Here is a 25,299-nt window from a genome sequence, read left to right on the forward strand (position 1 = left end):
GACACGGGGACATGGGGACAAGAGGTGGACACGGGGGCCATGGGGACACGGGGACATGGGGACACGGGGACATGGGGACAAGGGGTGGACACGGGGGGCCATGGGGACACGGGGCCATGGGGACACGGGGACATGGGGACATGGGGTGGACACGGGGGGCCATGGGGACACGGGGACATGGGGACAAGGGGACATGGGGACACGGGGGCCATGGGGACACGGGGGACATGGGGACACAGGGGACATGGGGACACGGGGACATGGGGACAAGAGGTGGACACGGGGGCCATGGGGACACGGGGACATGGGGACACGGGGACATGGGGACAAGGGGTGGACACGGGGGGCCATGGGGACGGGGGGACATGGGGACATGGGGACACGGGGACAAGGCCCCAGCAGCACCGATGGTGCCTCCACCAGCTATGGGCGCGTTGGGGACACTGTGGGGACAGAGGCCACCCCGTGTCCCCATGGTGCCCTGCCCCCCTTGTCCCCCGGTGTCCCCCCTTACACCCCATGTCCCCATGTCCCTGTGTCCATGTCCCCCGTGTCACCATGGCCCCCATGGCCCCTGATTTCCCCATGGCCTCTGTGTCCCCCATGTCCCCCCGTCGCCCATATCCCCCGTGTCACCCATGTCCCCCCACGTCCCCCAGTGTCCCCCATGTCCCAATGTCCCCCATGTGTCCCCATGTCCCCCACGTCCCCCAATTTCCCATGTCCCCCTGTCCCCAATGTCCCCCATGTCCCCCCACGTCCCCGGTGTCCCCCATGTCCCCCCTGTCCCCATGTCCCCCCCGTGACACTCCACACTCCTCCTCAGCACCTTTATTGGGGTCCCGGGGGCTCCCCCAGCTCTCAGGCCCTGGGCTGGGGGGGTCTGGGGGACCCCAGAGTGTCCAGGGGGTCCCCGGGGGGTCCTCTCTGTCCAGGGGGTCCCCTCTGTCCGGGGGTCCCTGGGGGTCCCCAGGGGTCCCCTCTGTCCGGGGGTCCCCTCTGTCCGGGGGTCCCTGGGGGTCCCCGGGGGTCCCCTCTGCCCGGGGGTCCAGGGGGTCCCCGGGGGGTCCCCTCCGTCCGGGGAGGTCGCCTCTGTCCGGGGGTCCCTGGGGGTCCCCGGGGGGTCCCCTCTGTCCGGGGCTCCAGGGGGTCCTGGGGGGGGGTCCCCCGGGTGGGGGGGTCCCGGGGGGGCCCCTAGCAGGGGGGGCCGCTCGCAGACCCAGGGCAGGGCCCGCTCGCAGGCCAGGTCGTCCCAGGGGCCGTGGGGCAGGAGGGCGGCGCAGTTCTGCCCCCGGCCCCCGTTGGGCTCCCCCCGACCCCAGGAGCTGCGGGAGGTGGGGCAGGGGTCAGAGGTCAGGGGGGTCAGAGGTCAGGGGGGTCAGAGGTCAGAGGGGGCGGGGGGGCAGGACCGGGGGAGGGGTGTGTGGGGCAACCGGGAGGTCAAGTGGGGTCAGGGGGTCACAGAGGGTCAGGGGGTTGGGGGGTGGGGGACATGGGGGGTCACGGGGGACACAGGGGGTCAGAGGGGACATGGAGGGTCATGGGGGCAAGAAGGGGTCAGGGGTCAGGGGGGCACCAGGGGTCAGGGGGTTTGGGGGGTCGGGGGGTACAGGGATTTTGGGGGATCCCAGGGCGATTGTGGGGTGCTGGGGGGTGGGGGTTGGGGTGGGATTTATGGGGGGCAGGGGGTCCCGGGGGGTTTGGGGGTCCCAGGGTGATTTATGGGGGCACAGGGGTCCCGGGGGGGGTTTGGGGGTCCTGGGGGGGTTATGGGGGACAGGGGTCCCGGGGGTTTGGGGGTCCTGGGGGGGGGTTATGGGGGACAGGGGTCCCGGGGGCTTGGGGGTCCTGGGGGGGGTTATGGGGGACAGGGGTCTCGGGGGGTGCCAGGGTTGTCGCGGGCAGTTGGGGGTGCGGGGGGTACCTGAAAGCCGGGGGCCCTGTCCAGCCAGCGCCACCCCCCCTCCTGCTCGCGGTCGCTGAGGCCCAGCCAGTACCCGCGGGGCTGGGGGCTGCGCGCAGCACGAACTCCTGGGGGCAGGCGTGTGGGGCACGGCCGGGGAACACTGGGGGGCACAGGTATGGGGGGGGACAGCTGGGGGGGGGGCACAGCTATGGGGTGGGGGCACAGTTGGGGGCACAGCCATGGGGAGGGGGCACAGCTATGGGGGGCACGGATGGGGGGCACAGCCATGGGGAGGAGGCACAGCTATGGGGGGTACGGGTGGGGGGCACAGTTGGGGGGCACAGCCATGGGGAGGGGGCACAGCTATGGGGGGCACGGGTGGGGGGCACAGTTGGGGGCACAGCCATGGGGAGGGGGCACAGCTATGGGGGGCACGGATGGGGGGCACAGTTGGGGGCACAGCCATGGGGAGGGGGGCACAGCTATGGGGGGCACGGGTGGGGGGCACAGTTGGGGGGCACAGCCATGGGGAGGAGGGCACAGCTATGGGGGGGCACGGGTGGGGGGCACAGTTGGGGGGCACAGCTATGGGGGGCAGAGCTATGGGGTGGGGGGCACAGTTGGGGGCACAGCCATGGGGAGGGGGCACAGCTATGGGGGCACGGGTGGGGGGCACAGTTGGGGGGCACAGCCATGGGGAGGGGCACAGCTATGGGGGGCCACGGGTGGGGGGCACAGTTGGGGGGCACAGCCATGGGGGAACAGTTGGGGGCTACAGCCATGGCGGGGGGCACAGCTATTGGGGGGCACAGCTGGGGACACAGCCATGGGGGACACAACTATGGGGGGCATGGCCATGGGGAGGGAGCAGCTATGGGGCAGGGGGTCAGTTGGGGGCACAGACATGGGGGGCTCAATTAGGAGACACAGCTATGGGGGCACAGCCGTGGGGGCACAGCTACGGGGGGCACAGCTATGGGGGGGCACAGTTGGGGGGCACAACCACGGGGTGGGGGCACGGCCACGGGGCAGGGAAGTTGGGGGCACAGCTACGGGGGCACAGCTGCAGGGCGCAGCCATGGGGGGGGGAAGGCACAAACACGAGGGGGGTCCCAGCCCTGGAGGGGAGGGGGTCACAGCCCCCCGAGCTCCCAGCAGCACCCGAGTGCCCCCCGCCCCCTCCCTGCCTCAGTTTCCCCGGGTACCTGCTCCTCGGGGGTGTCGAGGATGAGGAGGTGCCCGCCCTGGGCAGCGCAGGAGCCTTCGGCCTCCCGCCAGCGTCGGGGCCCCCCCGCGAAGAGGTAACAGCTGCCCCCGAAGGGTGCCCAGCCCCCGGGGCAGCGCTGGCACAGCCCCCCTGTGCCGGGGGTCAGCGCCTGGGGGCACCCAGGGGCGGGGGGATTGGGGGACCCAGGGATTGGGGGACCCAGGTATTGGGGGGGACCCGGGTGTCCGGTGGGGGGGATTGGGAGGACCGAGGTGTCTGGGGGATTTGGGGGACCCAGGTATTGGGGGACCCGGGTGTCCGGTGGGGGATTGGGGGACCCAGGTATTGGGGGACCCGGGTGTCCGGGGGGGGGGATTGGGGGACCCAGGTATTGGGGGGGACCCGGGTGTCCGGTGGGGGGATTGGGGGACCGAGGTGTCTGGGGGATTGGGGGACCCAGGTATTGGGGGCTTGGGGGCTTCAGGCATCTGGGGGGGGGTCAGGGGATTTGGGGGACCCAGGTGTCCGGGAGGGGTGGGGGGCTTTGGGGGTCCCAAGTGGGGGGTCAGGGAACCCAGGTGTCCGGGGTTTGGGGGGCCCAAGGGCCGGGAGGTTTGGGGGTCCCAGGTGGGGTTTGGGGGGGCCAGGGCCGGGGGGTTTGGGGGTCCAGGTGGGGTTTGGGGGGGCCGGGGGCTCACCCAGGGTCCGGCGCAGCGCGGCCAAATCCTGCTGGAGCTGCTGCTGCTGCAGCCGCACCTCGCCCAGGGCCTGGGCCAGGCTCCCTGCGGGAGGGGACCCCCAAAATGGGGCTCAGCCCCCCCCAAGGGGGTTCGACCCCCCACAATGGGGCTCGGCACCCCTAAAATGGGGCTCAGACCCCCCGAAGGGGTTCGACCCCCCACAATGGGGCTCGGCGCCCCTAAAATGGGGCTCAGGCCCCCCCCCCAAGGGCTTCAACCCCCCACAATGGGGCTCGGCGCCCCTAAAATGGGGCTCAGCCCCCCCCAAGGGGGTTCGACCCCCCACAATGGGGCTCGGCGCCCCTAAAATGGGGCTCAGGCCCCCCCTCAAGGGCTTCGACCCCCCACAATGGGGCTCGGCGCCCCTAAAATGGGGCTCAGGCCCCCCCCCGAAGGGGTTCGACCCCCCCACAATGGGGCTCGGCGCCCCTAAAATGGGGCTCAGACCCCCCCGAAGGGGTTCGACCCCCCACAATGGGGCTCGGCGCCCCTAAAATGGGGCTCAGCTCCCCCCCCATGGGGCTTGGGCCCCTCCCAGTGGGGCTCAGCCCCCCAAAAGGGGCTCAGTCCCCCAGAAATGGAGATCAACCCCCGAGATGGGGCTCAGACCCCCAAATGGGGTTTGACCCCCCCAGAAGTGGGGCGCAGACCCTCAGAAAGGGGCTCAGCCCCCACAAAGGGGGTTAAGCCTCCCCAAAGGGGCTCAGACCCCCAGAAATGGGGCTCGGCCCCCCAAAATGGAGCTCAGACCCCCAGAGATGGGGCTCAGCCCCCAAATGGGTTTTGCTCCCCCCCCAAATGGGGCTCAGCCCCCCAGAAATGGGGCTCGGTGCCTGTAAACCTGGCCTGGACCTGGGGGCTCCCACAGGGCCCTCGCACGGGGGCTCGCACGAGGGGGTTCACGTGGGGGGTCTTGCACGAGGGGGTTCACATGGGGGGTCTTGCACGAGGGCCTTGCCCGGGGTCTCGCACGAGGGGGTTCACGTGGGGGGTCTCGCACGAGGGGCTCACACGAGGGGTTCACATGGGGTCTCGCACAAGGGGGTTCACGTGGGGGGTCTTGCACAAGGGCCTTGCCCGGGGTCTCGCACGAGGGGTTCATGTGGGGGAGGTCTCGCACGAGGGGCTCGCACGAGGGGGTTCACATGGGGGTCTCACACAAGGGGGTTCACGTGGGGGTCTTGCACGAGGGGGTTCACGTGGGGGGTCTTGCATGAGGGGCTCACACGAGGGGGTTCACATGGGGGTCTCGCACAAGGGGGTTCACGTGGGGGGTCTCGCACGGGGGCTCGCACGAGGGGGTTTCACGTGGGGGTCTTGCACGAGGGGCTCACACGAGGGGCTCGCACAAGGGGGTTCACGTGGGGGGTCTCGCACGAGGGGTTTCACGTGGGGGGTCTTGCACGGGGGCTCACACAAGGGTGGTTCACGTGGGGGGTCTCGCACGAGGGGTTTCACGTGGGGGTCTCGCACGGGGCTCGCACTCACGTGTGCCCAGGCCGATGCCGACGGCGCCGGCGGCCGCCAGGACCCCCAGGGCCAGGGCCAGGGCCAGCAGCCACCGCCCCGGGGCCCCCCGGCCCCGGCCTCGCGGGGGGACAGCGGGGGGCGCTGGGGAGGGGACCTGGGGGGGGCAGGGTGAGACCGAGGTAAATAAATACCCCCTGGGGTAAATACCCCCTCCCTCGGGGCAAATACCCCCCATTTAGCAAATACCCCCCGGGGACAAATGCCCCCCATGGGGTAAATACCCCCCGGGTGAATACCCCTCCCTTGCGGTCAATAACCCCCCATGGGGCAACTACCCCTCCCTCGGGGCAAACAACCCCCACGGGGCAAATGCCCCCCCCGGGGTAACTCCCCCCGGTGACTCCCCCGTACCTGCGCCCCCGTGGGGCAGGCAGGGGGGGCTGGGGGCCCCAGAGCCTTGAGGGGAGGTGGGGGGGGCAGGGGCGGCACCACGTTCTCATAGTCCTCGGGGTCCTCGCATGAGCGGCCTGGGGGGGAACCCCGAAACTGCCCGGTGTGGCCCCAAAGCCGGCCCCAAAGCCCGCCCCTTCCTCTTAACCCTGCCCCTGCCCTTAACCCCACCCCTTAACCCTGCCCCTCCCCTTAACCCTGCCCCTTTAACACCCTAAACACCACCCTCCCTTAACCCCGCCCCTCCCCTTAACCTCACCCATTGACCCTGCCCCCTTAACTCCACCCTCCTCTTAACCCTGCCCCTTCCCTTAACCCCGCCCCTTTAACACTCTAAACACCACCCTCCCTTAACCCTGCCCCCTGCCCCTTAACCCCACCCATTGACCCTGCCCCCACCCCTTAACTCCACCCCTCCTCTTAACCCTGCCCCTTCCCTTAACCCTGCCCCCTTTAACACCCTAAACGCCACCCTCCCTTAACCCTGCCCCTCCCCTTAACCCCACCCATTGACCCTGCCCTCGCCCCTTAACTCCACCCCTCCTCTTAACCCTGCCCCTCCCCTTAACCCCCCTTAACACCCTAAACACCACCCTCCCTTAACCCCGCCCCTCCCCTTAACCCCGCCCCTTTAACACCCTAAACACCACCCTCCCTTAACCCCGCCCCCTCCCCTTAACCCCACCCATTGACCCTGCCCCTGCCCCTTAACTCCACCCCTCCTCTTAACCCTGCCCCTTAACCCCTTAATCCCCTCCCCTTAACTCCACCCCTTAACCCTGCCCCTCCTTAACTCCACATCCTTAACCCTGCCCTTCCTTAACTCCACCCCTTAACCCTGCCCCTCCCTTAACTCCACCCCTTAACCCTGCCCCTTCCCCTTAACTCCACCTCCTTAACCCCGCCCCTCCCCTTAACTCCACATCCTTAACCCCGCCCCTTCTCCTTAACTCCACCCCTTAACCCTGCCCCTCCCCTTAACTCCACCCCTTAACCCCGCCCCTCCCCTTAACTCCACCTCCTTAACCCTGCCCCTTCCCTAACCCTGCCCCTCCCATAACCCTGCCCCTTTCCCTTAACTCCACCCCTAACCCCACCCCCTCCCCTAACCCCGCCCCACGGTACCTCGGGACTTCATGGCGGGGGAGGGGCTGGACGGGGGGGAGGGGCTGGAACAGAGATCGGGGGCTGGGGGGACACGGGGGGACACGGGGGGACACGGGGGAGGGGACCCCACCCCGTCCTGTCCCCGTCCCCAGCCCTGTGCGGTCCCGGGTCCCCCAGCGCTCGTCCCCGAGCCCCGTCCCCAGGTGCCACCTCCGGCGCCAGCCCTGCGTCCCCAGGTGAGGCCCACGGCCCCGGGTGCCACGGCCCCGTGCGAGGACGGTGTCCCCAGGGCCACGCTGCGCCCTGGAGCCACCGTGTCCCCAGGTGGGACATCCCTGCCACCCCCCGGCCCTGGCCCTGGCCCCACCCCGGGGTCCCTGTCCCCACCCGGGGGTCCCTGTCCCCACCCCGGGGCCCCATGTCCCCACCCCGGGGCCCCATGTCCCCATCCCGGGTCCCTGTCCCCACCCTGGGGCCCCATGTCCCCATCCCAGGTCCCTGTCCCCACCCCGGGGTCCCTGTCCCCACCCGGGGGTCCCTGTCCCCATCCCGGGGCCCCATGTCCCCATCCCGGGTCCCTGTCCCCACCCGGGGGTCCCTGTCCCCACCCCGGGGTCCCTGTCCCCACCTCGGGGCCCCATGTCCCTGTCCCCACTCCAGTGTCCCCATTCCCACCCTGTCCCCACCCTGGTGTCCCCATCCCATGTCCCTGTCCCCACCCCAGGGTCCCTGTCCCCACCCGTGTCCCCATTCTGGGGTCCCCAGGTCCCTGTCCCCACCCCAGTGTCTCCATCCCCAACCCGGTGTCCCCTGTCCCTGTCCCCACCGTGGTGTCCCCGTCCCAAGGTCCTTGTCCCCACCCTGGTGTCCCCACACCGCGTCCCCATCCCCACCCTGGTGACCCCACCCTGGTGTCCCCACCCCCACCCTGGGGTCCCCACCCCGGTGTCCCCGTCCCCACCTCAGCCACGTCCCAGCGCCACCCTGCCAGGTCCTGCCACCCGCCTGTCACCAGCCACCACGTCCCCGTCACGGGCCACCACGTCCCCATCACCCGCCACCACGTCCCTGTCACGGGCCACCGTGTCCCCCACCCTGTTCCCAGGGTCCTCGGGGGGGAACCGAAACCCTCCCTGGTGCCGGGGCGGTGACACAGCTGTCCCCAACCTCCCTGGGGTCCCCAACGGCTGCCAGCCTCTCCGGAGGTCCCCGATTGTCCCCAGATGTCCCCAAACATCCCACTGATGCCCAAGAGTCTCCCCCATGTCCCCAAATGTCCCCAAAGGTCCCTGACATCTGCAATGGTCCCCCCTGTCTCTGGTGGTCCCCAAATGTCCCCAAACATCCCCAATGTCCTGGTGGTCCCCAAATGTCCCCGAAGGTCCCTGACACCTCCAATGGTCCCCAGTGTCCCCAAAGGTCCCCAAAGGTCCCTGACTTCCCTGTGGTCCCTGAAGGTCCCCAAATGTCCCCAAGGGTCCCTGACACCTTCAGTGTCCCCAAATGTCCCCAATGTCCCCAAAAGGACCCTGACACCCCCAAGTGTCCTTGATGGTCCCCAAATGTCCCCAAGGGTCCCCAACATCCCCAGTGGTCCCCCATGTCCCTGGGGGTCCCCAGTGTCCCCAATGTCCCCAAAAGGTCCCTGACACCCCCAAGTGTCCCTGATGGTCCCCAAATGTCCCCAAGGGTCCCCAACATCCCCAGTGGTCCCCCATGTCCCTGGGGGTCCCCAAAGGTCCCTGACACCCCCAGTGTCCCCAAATGTCCCCAAAGGTCCTCGATGGTCCCCAAAGTCCCCAACACCCCTGACCCCCCCAGTGCTCCCCGTGTCCCCAAACGTCCCTGACGCCCCCGTGTCCCCAAGGGTCCCCAAATGTCCCCGGCCCCGCCCCGGCGGGGACGCCCCGCTGGGCACCCGCGGGTGACGGCAGGAAGAGGGGACACGCTCGGGCGCCGGCAGCAGCCAGGCTGCACCGGGGGCACCCCAAAACACCCGCACCCCAACCCCCGCACCTCCAAACCCCTGCACCCCCAACCCCCGGCACCCCAACCCCCTGCACCCCCAAACCCCTGCACCCCAACCCCTGCACCCCAACCCCCCGCACCCCCAAACCCCTGCACCCCAACCCCCGGCACCCCAACCCCCTGTACCCCCAAACCCCCGCACCCCAAACCCCCGCACCCCAAACCCTCCTCACCCCAACCCCTGCACCCCCAAGGCCCTCAGCCCCCAAGCCCCGGTGACCGGGGACACCCCCACCCCCCGGCACCCCAGGACCCCCTGCACCCCAGAACCCCTCCAGCGCCCCTCCCCCCCCGCACCCCCAGTACCCCTGAATTCCCCTTAACACCCCCAAACCCCGACTCCCCACCCCCAGCACCCCAACCCCCCGTACCCCCAAAGCCCCCGAGCCCCCCAGCCCCCCACCCCAGGACACCCCATCCCCCCGCCCCCCCAACCCTCCCCCGCCACTAGGGCGGCGCCAGGCGCGGGAGCGCCGCTCTAGCCGCTGCCGCCTCTATGGTACAGGGCGGGGCGGGGGCGGGCGGGGCACTTCTGGTTCCCACGGGTCCGTTCCACTTTAGCGTCCGGGCTGATTCCATTTCCCCTCCCGATAGTTCCGGCTCTCCCGGTGTTTCCGGTGTTTCCCGTGCCGGTGTTTCCGGCTCCGGTGTTTCCGGTTCCGGTGCCGGTCCCGGGGCCGCGATGGGCGCTCACCTGGCGCGGCGCTACCTGGGGGAGGCGGAGACGGAGCCCGACCCGCTGCAGCTGCCGACCTTCCCCGCCGAGCTGGGGCTGCCGCACCGCCGCCCCCGCGGTCAGTCCCGCCACCCGGGGGGACGCGGGGCGGGGGGGGGGAACGGGACGCGGGGGCGGCGCTGACCCCGCTCGGGCCCCGGCCCGGGGACGCCCTTGGGGTGTCCCCGCGGGACCGGGCCCCCGCGTGACCTCGGTGTCCCCTCCCGTGTGTCCCCCATGTCCCCCTCCGTGTCCCACCCCCTGTCCCCGTGGTGCCCCCGTCCCCACCCGTGTCATCGTGTCCTCGTGTCGTGGCCCGGCACGTGGCCACCCTTGTCACACGTCCCCTGTCCCCGCCTGTCCTTGTCACCTCCCGCCCGGCCCGGCCACGTCCCCCCCGTGTCCCTGCTCCTCGTCCCCGCCCTGCTCCCCTCGTGTCCCTGTGTCCCCCCACGCGTCCCCCGTGCCGCTGGGGTCCCGCTGTCCCCGCTGCGGCAGCCTGACGCGTCCCCGTCCCTGTCACACCCCCCTGTCCCCGTCCCTGCCGTGTGTCCCCGTGTCACTGCGCGGTGTCCCCGCCGTGGCTGCCTGACGTGTCCCCGTTGCTGTTGCGTCCCCACGTGCCACGTGTGGGCCGACATCTCTGTGGTGGCCACCCCCCGTGTCCCCAGCCCTGCTGTGTCCCCGGGTGTCCCCTACGTGCCACACGCGTGCCGATGTCCCCGCAGCAGCCACCCGCCATGTCCCCACCCCTGACACATCCCCCAGTCCCTGTCCTTGCCACGTGTCCCCACGTGCCACGTGTGTGCCAATGTCCCCGTGGTGGCCATCCCCCGTGTCCCCACCCCTGCTGTGTCCCCTGGTCCCCATCCCTGCTGTGTGTCCCCACGTGTCCCCACGTGCCACGTGGCTGCCCGTGTCCCCACAGTGGCCACCCGCCATGTCCCCAACCCTGCTGTGTCCCCCCATGGGTCCCCATGTGCCACGTCTGTGTTGACGTCCCTGCGGTAGCCACCGCTGTTGTCCCCAACCCTGCTGAGTGTCCCCGTGTGTCCCTATGTGCCACGTGTATCCCCACATCCCCGCGGTGGCCACCATGTCCCCAACCCTGCCGCGTGTCCCCATGGGTCCCCACGTGCCACGTGTATCCCCACATCCCCGCGGCGGCCACCCACCGTGTCCCCAACCCTGCCGCGTGTCCCCACGTGCCACGTGTATCCCCACATCCCCGCGGTGGCCACCGTGTCCCCAACCCTGCCGCGTGTCCCCATGGGTCCCCATGTGCCACGTCTGTGTTGACGTCCCTGCGGTGGCCACCGCTGTTGTCCCCAACCCTGCTGAGTGTCCCCGTGTGTCCCTATGTGCCACGTGTGTGCTAACGTCCCCGCGGTGGCCACCCCCCATGTCCCCACTCCAGCCACATCCCCTGGTCCCTGTCCTTGCCACGTGTCTCCGCGTGCCACGTGTGTGCTGATGTCCCTGCAGCGGCCACCCCTCGTGTCCCCAACCCTGCCGCGTGTCCCCATGGGTCCCCACGTGCCACGTGTATCCCCACATCCCCACGGTGGCCACCCCTCGTGTCCCCAGCCCTGCTGTGTGTCCCCACGTGCCACGTGTATCCCCACATCCCTGTGGTGACCACCGTGTCCCCAACCCTGCCGCGTGTCCCCATGGGTCCCGACGTGCCACGTGTATCCCCACATCCCCGCGGCGGCCACCCACCGTGTCCCCAACCCTGCCGCGTGTCCCCGCGCGTGTCCCCACGTCCCTCCCCCAGCCGCGTCCCCCTGCTCCCCGTCCCCATGGTGCCCCCCCGCCGCCCCCCGTCCCCCGCGGGCGCTGAGCTGTGCGTCCCCTCCCCGGTGACAGCGATGGTGGCCACGGCGGAGCAGCTGGCGCAGGGCCGGGTGCCGCTGGAGCAGCGGGATTTCTGCGCCCACCACCTGCTGCGGCTGCTGCGCTGCCAGCGCGACGCCTTCCCCGTCCCCTGGGACTGCCAGCGCCTGCGCCACGCCTGGGACGCCTGCCAGCACCGCGAGTACCGCGGGGACGCGGGGGGACGCGGGGGGACACCGGGATACGGGGGATGGGGATGCACAGGGGTGGGGGATGTGGGGACACCAGGACACGGGGGGACGTGGGGGGGACACAGAGGGGAGCTGGGGGACGTGGGGACACCGGGATACGGGGGACGTGGGGGGACATCAGGATGTGGCGGGGGACGTGGGGACATAGAGGGGACATGGGGGGACATAGGGGGAGATGGGGACGGGGGGATACAGGAACCTGGGACACAGGGACACCAGGACACGGGGGACGGGGGGGACACAGAGGGAGCTGGGGGACGTGGGGACACCGGGATACGGGGGACGTGGGGGGACATCAGGATGTGGTGGGCGGACATGGGGACATAGAGGGGACACGGGGGGACACAGAGGGGAGCTGGGGGACGTGGGGACACCAGGACACGGGGAGCTGGGGGGACATCAGGATGTGGTGGGGGACGTGGGGACATAGAGGGGACATGGGGGACACGGGGGGACACAGAGGGGAGCTGGGGGACGTGGGGACACCAGGATACGGGGGACATGGGGGGGACACCAGGATGTGGTGGGGGGATGTGGGGACATAGAGGGGACACCAGGACATGGGGGACGTGGGGGGGACACCAGGATGTGGCAGGGGGACATGGGGACATAGAAGGGACACCAGGACACGGGGGACGTGGGGGGGACATCAGGATGTGGTGGGGGATGTGGGGACATAGAGGGGACATGGGGGACACAGGGGGTGATGGGGACGGGGGGATACAGGAACCTGGGACACAGGGACACCAGGACACGGGGGATGCGGGGGGACACAGGGGAGCTGGGGGGACGTGGGGACACCGGGATATGGGGGGGATGGGGATGTACAGGGGTGGGGGACGTGGGGACACCAGGACACGGGGGACGCGGGGGGACACAGAGGGGAGCTGGGGGACGTGGGAACACTGGGATACGGGGACGTGGGGGGACATCAGGATGTGGTGGGGGGACGTGGGGACATAGAGGGGACACCAGGACATGGGGGACGTAGGGGGGACACCAGGATGTGGCGGGGGAACATGGGGGACATAGGGGGAGATGGGGACATGGGGGACACGGGGACACCGGGATACGGGGGGACGTGGGGACGGGGGACATGGGGACACAGGAGGGACATGGGGACACCAGGAACCCCAGATATGGGGGGCCATGGGGACACCGGGACATGGGGGACACGGGGGACACGGGGACACCGGGATACGGGGGGACACGGGCATGCAGATGTAGAGAGATGGGGGGACGGGGGACACTGGGACACCAGGATACAGGGATGGGGACAGGGGAACAGGGACACAGGGGGAGGGGACACAGGGGGACACCAGGACATGGGGGACTTGGGGAGAGGGACAGCGGGGACACTGGTGGGGACACGGGAGGACAGGAGGGACATGGGAGGGACACGGGAGGGACACCGGGACACGTCTGAGGGGTGACAGGGACATGGGGGTGGGGGGACGTGGGGACGCCGCAGTGAGCTCTGGGGCTCCCTGTCCCCACGGTGTCCCCATCCCCGTGGCCCTCCCTGTGTCCCCCCCCGCCTCGCGGTGTCCCCCGGTGCAGCGGTGGCCCCGGTGACACGCGGGTGACACGCCTGTCCCCAGCTACGTGATGCGCATGAAGGAGTTTGAGCGCGAGCGGCGGCTGCTCCAGCGCCAGAAGCGGATCCGGCAGCGGGAGGCGGCAGCTGCCACCAGCGAGTGACGGTGACACGGGGACGCCCGGTGACACGGGGACGCCCGGTGACATGGGGACGCCTGCCACGCAATAAACCCATGGACCTGATGCTGCGCTGGCCTGTGACTGCGCTTGGGGACGCCGGGGACAATGCGGTGGCTTGTCTCCACGGTGGCTGTGATCCCCTCCGCCAGCTTGGGGACAACGGGGACTGTCCCCATGGGGTGGCCGTGACCCTCCACGTGTCCCCCCGGGGAGAGGGGACAATGACAAGCCACGTGTGTGTGGGGGTGAAGTGATTTATTGTCACCTGCGGGGACAGGGAGACGGGGGGGGACAACAATGACAGGTCACGTGTGGGTGACACAGGTCATTCCCAGCCACCGCAGGTGACGCGGACCATAGTCACGGGCCGCACGTGGGTGACACCGCTTTGTCACCATCGGTGGCCTCAGCTGCTGCCACTGCTGTCACCGGATGGCTGGGTCAGCCCCGCGGGTGACGCTGCCACTAGGGAGGGGATGGACCCCGTGGGGACGGGGACAGCGGGGATGGCCCCACGGGAGGGGGACAGCGAGGACGGGTCCCTGGAGGGGACGGGGACGCTGGGGTGACAAGGGACAGCAGGGCCACGTCCCCGTGTCCTGCTGTGAGCACGGGGAGGACGACGGGCTCGTGTCCCCCGTCCTCGTGTCCCCCGTCCCCACCCCTGGCTCAGGGCGTTACCAGGGTGTCCCCGTGCTGTCCCCAAGGCTCAGCTCAGGGTGGGGGTGACGGGTCAGGGTGTCCCCACGCTGTCCCCAAGGCTCAGTGCAGGACAGGGGGATGACAAGGACACGTCAGGGTGTCCCCACGCTGTCCCCAAGGCTCAGTGCAGGACAGGGGGATGACAAGGACACGTCAGGGTGTCCCCGCAGGGTGGGGGTGCCAGTGTCCCAGCAGAAAGGGGACGATGGGGGACAGGGTGTCCCCGCGGGGTGGGGGGTGTCCCGGGGTGTCCCCGCGGGCTGTCCCCGGTGTCACAGCAGGAAGGGGACGATGGGGGAGCGCAGCGGGGGGTAGTCGCGGAACTCCCGCAGGTAGCTGCGGTGCTTGCCCTGCGCCCAGATGGCCATCTGCACGAAGCCCACCAGCGAGAAGAGGGCCACTGCGGGGCCACCGTCACCACGGGGGACAGGGGGACACGGCGGGGGGGACACACACACGCAGGGACATGGCGGGGTGGACGGGGGGACCCTGGGGGGATGGGGGATTTGGGCAGCCAGGGGTGGGACGCCGACCCCAGCGGGGGACGTGGGGCCCGGAGTGGGACAAGGGACGTGGGGAGGGGACGTGGCGGGGGGACAGGGGACCCTGGGGGATGGGGGACGTGGGCAGCTGGGGGTGGGACACTGACCCCAGGGTGGGACAGGGGGCCTGGGGGGGACAGGGGACCCCAGGGTGGGACAGGGGGCCTGGGGGGGACAGGGGGCCTGGGGGGACGACAGGGGGCCTGGGGGGGACACGGGGACCCCAGGGTGGGACAGGGAGCCTGGGGGGGACAGGGGGCCTGGGGGGGCACGGGGACCCCAGGGTGGGACAGGGGCATGGGGGACGACAGGGGGCCTGGGGGGGACACGGGGACCCCAGGGTGGGACAGGGGGCCTGGGGGGGGGACACGGGCACCCCAGGGTGGGACAGGGGCCTGGGGGGACAGGGGGCCTGGGGGACGACAGGGGGCCTGGGGGGACACGGGGACCCCAGGGTGGGACAGGGGGCATGGGGGGACGACAGGGGGCCTGGGGGGGGACACGGGGACCCCAGGGTGGGACAGGGGGCCTGGGGGGGACACGGGCACCCCAGGGTGGGACAGGGGCCTGGGGGGGACAGGGGCCTGGGGGGACACGGGGACCCCAGGGTGGGACAGGAGCCTGGGGGGACAGGGGGCCTGGGGGGGGCACGGGGACCCCAGGGTGGGACAGGGAGCCTGGGGGGACGACAGGGGGCCTGGGGGGGGCACGGGGACCCCAGGGTGGGACAGGGGGCATGGGGGGGGGACACGGGGACCCCAGGGTGGGACAGGGTGGGACACTGACCCCAGGGTGGGACAGGGGTGCAGGGGGGACACAGGGGACGTGGGGCCACCCCAGGGTGCCCTCCTCCCCCCACATCAGCGTACCCCCGAGGGTGACCCCCCCCCAGGAACCCTCCCCCATCAAGGTGTCCCCGTCACAATGCCCCACCCCCAAAAGGACACCCTCCCCCGGGTGTTCCCCCCATCAGGGTGCCCCCATCAGCCCCCTCCCCCTGAGGGTGCCCCCCTCACCGGGCAGACACTGTGTCATGATGGTGAAGCCGATCCAGGACCCGACCTGGGGGGGGGGGCAGCACCCATTGAGGGGGGCACACTGCTGCTGTGCCCCCCCCCCGGGGGCTCCCCACTGTGGTCCCCCCCAGCACAGCAGTGACCCCCAATATGCTGACCCCCGCCCCCCCCAGCAGGGTGGTGCCCCCGCCCCAAGCAGACCCCCCAGGGTGGTGGGACCCCCATCCCCCCCCCCCAGCAGTGCCCCCCAGTGGTGCCCCCTCCCACCCAATGCCCCCCAGCAGTGTTACCCCCCGCCAGTGATCCCCCCAAATATCCCCCAGCAGTGTCCCCCCCAGAGCAGTGCCACCCCCCACTGGTGCCCCCCTGCCCCCAAATGCCCCCCCCCCCACCTCGTAGGTGTAGTTGGGGCAGGAGACGAGGAGGAAGAGCCAGGTGAAGGGGTTGCGGGTGGGGTACGGGATCTTCCGTGTCTTGGAGCCTGCCCCGGCACACGCGTGTGACACCCCCACACGCGTGTGACACCCCCCACATGCGTGTGGCCCCCCCCCGGCACACGCGTGTGCCTCTGCACCGTCGCGTGCCCTCCGGGTGCCCCCCCCCCCAAGCCCGTGGGTGCTGCCGCAGGCGTCCGCGTGGCCGCGCGCCCGAGTGGGCACCCACGCGCCCCACACGCGTGTGCGTGCCCCCCCCCCAGCACGCGCGTGTGCGTAGCCCTGTGCCCGCTGTCCCCCCTCGCCCACGCGTGTCCCCCGTGTCCCCTCACCGGCGGGGCGCAGGTTCCGCAGGGCCACGTGGATGGAGAAGTTGCCGAGCTGGCAGAACTGGGACACACACACACACACACACACACACACACACACACACACACGACGCGGGGGGGCCCTGAGCTGCAGGCAGCACCCGGACTCCCCCCAGCACCCACCGTGCCCCTCCCGGCACCCCCAGGACCCCAATCACCCCCCTCAGCACCCCCCAGCCTCCCCCCCCACCCACCAGCCCCCAGCACCCACCTCCGCCCCCCCCAGCACCCCATGGTCCCCAGAAGCCCCCGTGTCCCCCCCAGCACCCACCAGGAAGACGGCGAGCGCCAGCTTCACCTGCTCGTCACCGTAAGCTGGGGGACATGGGGGGTGTCAGGGACACTGTCCCCCCCCCGCCTCGGGGACACGGGGACACAAGGGACATGGAGGGGTGTGAGGGACACTGACCCCCTCCCCCGCCACGGTGTCCCCAGGGGGACACTGGGGACATGAGGGGACACGAGTGGACATGGGGGGGTACAGCGGGTGGTTGATGGGACAGGGACAGGGACGGTGACGGTGACACTCACCGGGGGGTGTACAGCGGGTGGTTGATGGGACAGGGGACAGGGACGGTGACGGTGACACTCACCGGGGGTGTACAGCGGGTGGTTGATGGGACAGGGGACAGGGACGGTGACACTCACCGGGGGGGTGTACAGCGGGTGGTTGATGGGACAGGGGACAGGGACGGTGACGGTGACACTCACCGGGGGGGTACAGCAGGTGGTTGATGGGACAGGAGACAGGGACGGTGACGGTGACACTCACCGGGGGTGTACAGCGGGTGGTTGATGGGACAGGGGACAGGGACGGTGACGGTGACACTCACCGGGGGGTGTACAGCGGGTGGTTGATGGGACAGGGGACAGGGACGGTGACACTCACCGGGGGGTGTACAGCGGGTGGTTGATGGGACAGGGGACAGGGACGGTGACGGTGACACTCACCGGGGGGGGTACAGCGGGTGGTTGATGGGACAGGGGACAGGGACGGTGACGGTGACACTCACCGGGGGGTGTACAGCGGGTGGTTGATGGGACAGGGGACAGGGACGGTGACACTCACCGGGGGGTGTACAGCGGGTGGTTGATGGGACAGGGGACAGGGACGGTGACGGTGACACTCACCGGGGGGTACAGCAGGTGGTTGATGGGACAGGAGACAGGGACGGTGACGGTGACACTCACCGGGGGTGTACAGCGGGTGGTTGATGGGACAGGGGACAGGGACGGTGACGGTGACACTCACCGGGGGTGTACAGCGGGTGGTTGATGGGACAGGGGACAGGGACGGTGACACTCACCGGGGGGTGTACAGCGGGTGGTTGATGGGACAGGGGACAGGGACGGTGACGGTGACACTCACCGGGGGGTGTACAGCGGGTGGTTGATGGGACAGGGGACAGGGACGGTGACGGTGACACTCACCGGGGGTGTACAGCGGGTGGTTGATGGGACAGGGGACAGGGACGGTGACACTCACCGGGGGGGGTACAGCGGGTGGTTGATGGGACAGGGGACAGGGACGGTGACGGTGACACTCACCGGGGGTGTACAGCGGGTGGTTGATGGGACAGGGGACAGGGACGGTGACACTCACCGGGGGGTGTACAGCGGGTGGTTGATGGGACAGGGGACAGGGACGGTGACGGTGACACTCACCGGGGGGTACAGCGGGTGGTTGATGGGACAGGGGACAGGGACGGTGACGGTGACACTCACCGGGGGGTACAGCGGGTGGTTGATGGGACAGGGGACAGGGACGGTGACGGTGACACTCACCGGGGGGGTGTACAGCGGGTGGTTGATGGGACAGGGGACAGGGACGGTGACGGTGACACTCACCGGGGGGGGTACAGCGGGTGGTTGATGGGACAGGGGACAGGGACGGTGACGGTGACACTCACCGGGGGGTGTACAGCGGGTGGTTGATGGGACAGGGGACAGGGACGGTGACGGTGACACTCACTGGGGGGGTACAGCGGGTGGTTGATGGGACAGGGGACAGGGACGGTGACGGTGACACTCACCGGGGGGTACAGCGGGTGGTTGATGGGACAGGGGACAGGGACGGTGACGGTGACACTCACCGGGGGTGTACAGCGGGTGGTTGATGGGACAGGGGACAGGGACGGTGACACTCACCGGGGGGTGTACAGCGGGTGGTTGATGGGACAGGGGACAGGGACGGTGACGGTGACACTCACCGGGGGGGGTGTACAGCGGGTGGTTGATGTAATAGGCCATCCAGGCGGCGAAGCCCCAGTAGTACGTGCAGTTCTGGGGGAAGCGGGAGGGGTTGGGGACACGTTGGGGACACGTGGGGACACCAGCAGGGGGACACACGGCGGCCGGGTGACACCTAGGGACACCCAGACGCCAGCGCCCGGGCCCACAGGTGTTCCCCTGTGGGTGCTGGCGGGGGGGGGAGAGGGGGGCCGAAGGGACATGGGGTGGGCGTGGGGGTGGCCCAGCCGCGGTGGGGACAGGGAGGGACGGCGGGGGGGTGACGCGGGTGTCACCTTGAAGATGTTGCGCAGGGGCATGGTGCCGTGGGAGAAGCGGTGGACGAAGAGCGTCTCCAGCAGGCGCTTGACGTAGTGGAAGGAGTGACAGCCGCACGCCAGGCTGGGGGGGACACGGGGCGGGGGGGACATGGGGACACGTCCCCCGGGACCCCCCTGTCCCCACCCGCACTGGCTGTTGTCCCCCGGTGTCCCCCCACTGCCGTCCCTGGGGGTGCAGGACCCCCCCCCCCCACCTCCATCCCCTAGAGCCCTCCCCGGTGCAGCCCCCCAAGTCCCTGAACCCCCCGAGGGAGGCCCCCTCAGCCCCCCAGGTCTCAGGCCCCCATTTCAGCCCCCTGGCCCCCAACAAGGCCCCCAGTGTGTGTCCCCCCCCCCCAGGGCAGCCCCCCACATCGCAGGACCCCAATTCAGCCCTCCCAGCAGCCCCCCGGATGTGAGAACCCCCAATTCAGCCTCACAGCCCCTCCTAGGGCAGCACCCCCAGGTCTCAGGACCCCAAATTCATCCCCCTGGCCCCCCAACATGGCCCCCAACCCCCAGGTCTCAGGACCCCCAATTCAGCCCTGCCCCCGCAGCCCCCCCACATTCGAGGACCCCCAATTCAGCCCCCAGCCCCCCAGGGCAGCTCCCCCAGCCCCCTGAGCACCCCCAGATCAGCCCCCCAGGTCTCAGGACCCCAACATGGCCCCCAGCCCCCCAGAGCAGCCCCCAGGTCTCAGGTGCCTCAATTCATCCCCCAAAGCCACCCCTCCAGCCCCCTGTGCCCCCCAGCACAGCCCCCAAGTTCCTATGACCCCAACATGGCCCAAGCCCCCCCCCAAGGAGCCCCCCAGCTCTCAGGACCCCCAATTCAGCCCCCCATTACCCTGTTACCCCAGCACCCCAAATCAGCCCCCAGCCCCTGTTACCATGGCCCCCAGCCCCCAGGTCTCAGGACCCCAGTGCAGCCCCCAAGCAGCCCCCACATCTCAAGACCTCCAATTTAGCCCCCTGATATGAGGACCCCAATTCAGCCCCCCAAAGCAGCCCCCAGGTCTCAGAACCCCTAATTCAGTCCCTCAGCTCCCCCCCCACCATCCTATGACCCCCAAATCAGTCTCCTGGCCCCCAAACATGACCTCCAGCCCCCTGGGGCAACTCCCCCATCCTCCCCCCACCCCCCGACCCCCCACCCCCAACCCCCCGACCCCCAACGCCCCCCTGCCCCCACTGACTGGACGACGGGGTGGCGGCTGGCGGTGAAGTCGTAGCGGGGCCCGTAGAGGAAGGGGACGCGGAAGTAGAAGAGCAGGTAGATGAGCAGCGGCCCCGCGTACTCCGTCAGGAAGACCTGCGGACAGACGGACGGACGGACGGACGGATGGTGGGGGCACAGGGGAGGGACAGGGGGACACGCAGAGGGACGCGGGGATGGACAGAGGGACGGAGGGATGGAGGAAGGGGGGCTGGAGGGACAGAGGGATGGGCAGAGGGACGCGGGCACACACAGAGGGAGGCAGGGACGGACACACGGACAGAGGGGTGGGCGCTTGACGGGCAGAGGGACGCGGGGACACACAGAGGGAGGCAGGGACGGACACACGGACAGAGGGGTGGGGGGTTGACGGACAGAGGGACGCGGGGACACACAGAGGGAGGCAGGGACGGACACACGGACAGAGGGGTGGGGGGTTGACGGACAGAGGGACGGACAGAGGGATGCAGGGACACAGGGAGGAAGGGACGGACACACGGACAGAGGGGTGGAGGAAGGGGGGGCTGGAGGGACAGAGGGACACAGGGACAGGGGAGGGGACGGAGGGACAGACAGAGGGACAGAGGGACGGACAGAAGGATGGACAGAGAGATGGAGGCAGAGAGATGGGCAAAGGGACAGACGGGGACAGAGGGACAGAGGGAGGGACAGACGGAGTGCTGGAGATGCACAGGGACAGAGGAGCAGATGGAGGGATGGACAGAGGGACGGCCAGAGGGACACGGGGACAGACAGGAGCAGACAGAAGGACGGACAGAGGGACGCAGGGACAGCGGAGGGCTCAGCGGAGGGACGGACAGGAGAGCCGACAGTACGGGGGGACGGACAGAGGGACACAGGCACTGAGGCGGGGACAGACGGACGGAGGGCAGGCTGGGGGGGCAGAGGCGTCAACAGGGGGATGGCGAGAGGGACAGACGGACGGACGGACGCCTCACCGTCACCCAGCTGATCTGGGCCCCCAGGTCACGGAAGTAGAAGGTGGCGGTGGTGCCCACGGGCAGGCTCTGCAGCACGTCCTCGTCCTTCAGGGACCTGCCCTCTGCGGGGACACGTGCCCTGGTGACCGCCACCCCGACGGGCTCGGGGACACCTCGGGGACACCCCGGGGACACCCCGGGGACACCCCCCCTCGCGGTGGCACTCACTGGGGTCCAGGCGCAGGGACTGTCTGGCCGGGTACCACTGGGGATCTGTGGGAGAGAAGGGACGGTGTCGGTGGCACCGCGGGGACACGGCTGCGGTGGGGACAGCGACGGCGCTGGGATGGGGTCCCGGTCACGAGGGGGGGTCTCCAGGGTGGCACGACAGGTTCCTGGTGACAAGGGGGGGGGTCCCCAGGGCCCCGTGATGGGTCCCCGGTCATGATGGGGGTCCCCAGGGCCCTATGACGGGTCCTCAGTCACGATGGGGACCGCCACGGCCCTGTGACAGGTCCCTGGCCACGACGGGGGTCCCCACAGCCCCGTGACGGGTCCCTTGTCACAATGGGGGTCCCCACAACCCCATGATGGGTGCCCAGCCATGACAGGGGTCCCCCTGACCCCATGGAGGGTCCCCGGTCATGATGGGGACCGTGATGACCCCGTGATGGGTCTCTGGCCGTGACGGGGGTCCCCAGGGCCCCGTGACAGGTCCCTGGTCACGATGGGGGTCCCCAAGGCCCCGTGATGGGTCCCTGGTCTTGACAAGGGTCCCCACGGCCCCACGAGCGGTCCTCGGTCACTATGGGGGTCCCCACGGTCCCATGACAAGTCCCTGGTCACAGTGGGGGTCTCCATGGCCCGGTGACGGATCCCCGGCCGTGATGAAGACAACGATGGCCCTGTGATGGGTCCCCGGTCACGATGGTGACCACAATGGTCCCGTGACAGGTCCCACGGCTGCAACGAGGGTCCCCACCACCCCGTGATGGGGGTCCCCACGGCCCCGTGACAGGTCCCCAGCCACGATGAGGGTCCCCACGGCCCCGCGAGAGGTCCCTGGTCACAACGGTGACCATGACAGTGCCGTGACGGGTCCCCAGCTGCAACGAGGGTCCCCACAGCCCTGTGATGGGTCCCCAGCCATGATGTTGACCATGATGGCCCTGTGACCAGTCCCCAGCTGTGACAAGGGTCCCCACCAGCCCATGACGGGGGTCCCCATGGCCCCGTGATGGGTCCCCGGCCACAAAGAGGGTCCCCAAGGCCCCGTGACGGGTCCCTGGTCATGATGGTGACCATGACGGCCCTGTGACAGATCCCCAGCCACAACGAGGGTCCCCACCACCCCATGGAGGGTCCCCAGCTGCCACAAGGGTCCCCAGCAGAGGGTCCCTGTCGCCGTCCCTGTCCCCGTCCCCATCCGTACGTACGGGTCTTGGTGAAGAGGCTCTTGATCTCGGCGATAGTGGCTTGGGGTTCCACCTGCGGACAACCAAGAGGCCGTCGGGGGGCTGCTGGGGCGCCTGTACCTCAGTTTCCCCTTCCCCCAGCCCCCCACCCCCACCCAGAGGGACAGAGGACAAGGGGGAGAGGACACGTGTCCCCCTCCCTCCAGGTACCTTATCGAGGAAGCAGAGCTTCTCCCGTGTCCGGGCGTCCAGGATCTCCACCTCGAAGAAGAGGACAGCTTTCTTCGCCTTCTTGGGGGGGGGAGCCTGGCGCCACAGCCCCAGGATGGGGGATGGGGACACCTGGCCCCCCTCGCGGGGCAACCCCGTTCCCTCCATGTCACCGGCCTCCGGGGACACCACGGGGACGCCGGCGCACCCAGCTGAAACCCGATCGGTCCCCGGGGAGCTGCTAAATATAAACCTCCCGCCCCAACCCCGGGGTGGCTCTTGGCCCTGGTGGCCCTGGAGGTGGCCCTGGAGGTGGCCACGGGACGGACAGGGTCACCCGGCGCCCGGGGAGGGACAGGGAGCGGTGGCCGGTGGGGACAGGAGCGTGGCGCAGGTGGAAGGTAAGGCTGGACCCCTCCCCAACGCCCCCAGGTCCCCCAGGTCCCCAAGGCCCTCAGTGGCACGAGGGTGGGGACAGGCCTGGCTGAAGAGCAGCCACGCAGCTGGATGTCACCCCCGGGTCCCCCTGGGGGGGGACGGGTCTGTGTCACCCCTGGGGACACCACAATGGGGACAGGGGTCTGTCACCCCTGGGGACACCACGATGGGGACAGGGGTCTGTCACCCTGTGACACCCTGGTGGGGACAGGGGTCTGTCACCCTGTGACACCCCATCAGGGACACAGGTATGTCACCTCTGGGTCACCCCAATGGGGACAGGGGTCTGTCACCCTCGCTCACCCCAGTGGGGACGGGGGTCTGTCACCCCTGTGACACCTCAGTGGGGGTCTGTCACCCTCAGCCACCCCGGTGGGGACAGGGGTCTGTCACCCCTGTGACAGCCCGTCAGAGACAGGGGCCTGTCACTCTGAGGTCACCGCAGGGGGGGGACTGGGGGTGTGACACCCCCACGGGCGATCCTGGACGTGCCAAACGAGGCGCGAGGGTGCCCCGAGCGTGGTGATGGTGACGGGTACAGGGCCGGGGAGGGGGGGGGGGCGAGGTTTATTTTGGCTCTTCCCCCCCCCCCCCCCCCGTTGGGCCGCGTCCCGCCCGCGGCAGCGTCGCCATCACCGCCAAGCTATGACAAGCATCCGCCCGCGGCCCCAGCCCCTCCCGCTGCCACCGCCAGTGGGACAGGGCCACCCGGGGGGGGGGGGGGATGCGTCCCACCTGCCACCCCCCCGGTTGTGGGGACCCTGGGGCCATGACAGTGTCACAGCCCCCCCCGACTGTGTGTGGGTGACACTGTACGGGGGGTGTGTGGGGGGGTCCACAGCAGGGCTCCGCTCCTCGCCCCCGCCGGCGGGGCGCGGCGGGCAGGCTGCCGGGCCGGGCAGGCCGGGGCTGGCAGCGCCGCGGGCAGGAACCGCCCTCCCAGCCCCCGCGCTGCCGTTCCCCCCCCCGGGGGGGGGTGAGCCCTGCCGGTGCAGGCAGCGAGGCTCTTCCCCCCCGGGGAGGGGGGGAGCAGGGACCCCCCCCCAGGCGCCATCCCCGAGGGGACACCGAGCCCCCCGCCACCCCGGGGGGCGACACCTCGCTCGCCTCCCGTGCGGGACGGGCCCGGAGGCGGTTTCCACACCCATCGCCGTCACCGCTGCCGTCACCCCCTCACGGCTGTTGCGACAGGGCGTACGTGGCGCCAGCGGGGCGAGGCGCGACTGCGACAGGCCTGGGCAAGGCCCGGCGGAACGGGTGCAGGCACGGCGGGACGGGCCCGAGGGGGGCGGCTGGGCCCTGCTGAACCAGCCCGGGCCCCGGTGGACCGGGCCAGGCCCCCTTGGACAGGGCCAGGCCCCCCTTGGACCGTCCCAGGCCGCACCGGAGGGACCAGGCCGCGACCAGGCCCCGCCCTCGCACCCGGTACTGCGCATGCGCGCCCCCCGGCCGTCCTGCTGCGCATGGAGGGCCGTGAGGTCGGCCTGCAACGCATGCGCCCCCCCCCCCCCCCGCCGTCCTCGCGCGCATGCGCGAAACGAGACACCCCCCCTCCCCCCCCCCCCCAGCCCGTGCGCTGGGAGCGGCGGCCCCGCGCCGCACCGCCACACGCATGCGCACTGCTTCGCCGCCGCTGCCACACGCAAGCGCAGTGGCGCGGTCCGGGCGTCCGGCGCATGCGCAGAAGGGTCGCGGCGGCCCGCAGAGAGCAGAGAGGGGTCGACGGGGCCGGGACGTAAGGGGGAGCTGGGGCCGGGGCCCGGGCCGCGGCCGGGGCCGGGCGGGCGGCGCCGCCTCACCTCGTAGTGCTTCATGGCCGCCGCTGCTCCGCCGCCGCCGTCGCTCCCGCCGGGCGCCCGCTCCCCCCACGTGATCCCCCCCCCCTCCGTTTACACCTGGCGGGCGGGGCCCGCGCCGCCGCCAATCGCCGCTGCGCGTGTGGTGGCAAACAGCCAATCAGGACCGGGAGGGCCGGCGGCCCCGCCCCCGCCCTCTCCCCTTCCCGCCCCACTAGTTTCCGGGGCAACGGAAACGCCTGA

General features: G+C 70.6%; 2 protein-coding genes and 1 long non-coding RNA gene across 4 annotated transcripts; 1 reads left to right on the plus strand and 2 right to left on the minus strand.

The window, feature by feature from the left end:
- Positions 1–1,969: 1,969 nt before the first annotated feature.
- LOC140645199 (uncharacterized) lies at positions 1,970–3,895 on the minus strand. The gene is made up of 3 exons (XR_012039949.1): positions 3,812–3,895; positions 3,112–3,263; positions 1,970–2,031 (listed from the first exon to the last, which is right to left on the minus strand). It is a non-coding gene; the product is annotated as an uncharacterized lncRNA (long non-coding RNA).
- Positions 3,896–9,521: 5,626 nt separating this feature from the next.
- On the plus strand, positions 9,522–13,492 carry NDUFB7 (NADH:ubiquinone oxidoreductase subunit B7). The gene is made up of 3 exons (XM_072848503.1): positions 9,522–9,702; positions 11,493–11,661; positions 13,312–13,492. Exons 1-3 carry the CDS (start codon positions 9,591–9,593, stop codon positions 13,409–13,411), a joined length of 381 nt encoding a protein of 126 aa, XP_072704604.1. The 5' UTR covers positions 9,522–9,590; the 3' UTR covers positions 13,412–13,492.
- Positions 13,493–13,675: 183 nt separating this feature from the next.
- Positions 13,676–25,117, minus strand: TECR (trans-2,3-enoyl-CoA reductase). 2 transcript variants are annotated; one of them, XM_072848488.1, is made up of 13 exons: positions 25,060–25,117; positions 22,823–22,873; positions 22,634–22,685; positions 21,426–21,470; positions 21,216–21,319; positions 20,237–20,352; positions 19,017–19,122; positions 18,702–18,774; positions 16,763–16,806; positions 16,456–16,513; positions 16,082–16,170; positions 15,690–15,735; positions 13,676–14,531 (listed from the first exon to the last, which is right to left on the minus strand). In XM_072848488.1, exons 1-13 carry the CDS (start codon positions 25,072–25,074, stop codon positions 14,404–14,406), a joined length of 927 nt encoding a protein of 308 aa, XP_072704589.1. In that variant the 5' UTR covers positions 25,075–25,117; the 3' UTR covers positions 13,676–14,403. The 2 variants fall into 2 exon arrangements, with proteins under 2 accessions (XP_072704589.1, XP_072704587.1); XM_072848486.1 differs by lacking the exon at positions 25,060–25,117 and having other exon boundaries at positions 22,823–23,222.
- Between the last annotated feature and the right edge of the window lie 182 nt (positions 25,118–25,299).

The sequence above is a fragment of the Ciconia boyciana genome, chromosome 31 (genome assembly GCF_034638445.1).
Source record: "Ciconia boyciana chromosome 31, ASM3463844v1, whole genome shotgun sequence".
NCBI lineage: Eukaryota > Metazoa > Chordata > Aves > Ciconiiformes > Ciconiidae > Ciconia > Ciconia boyciana.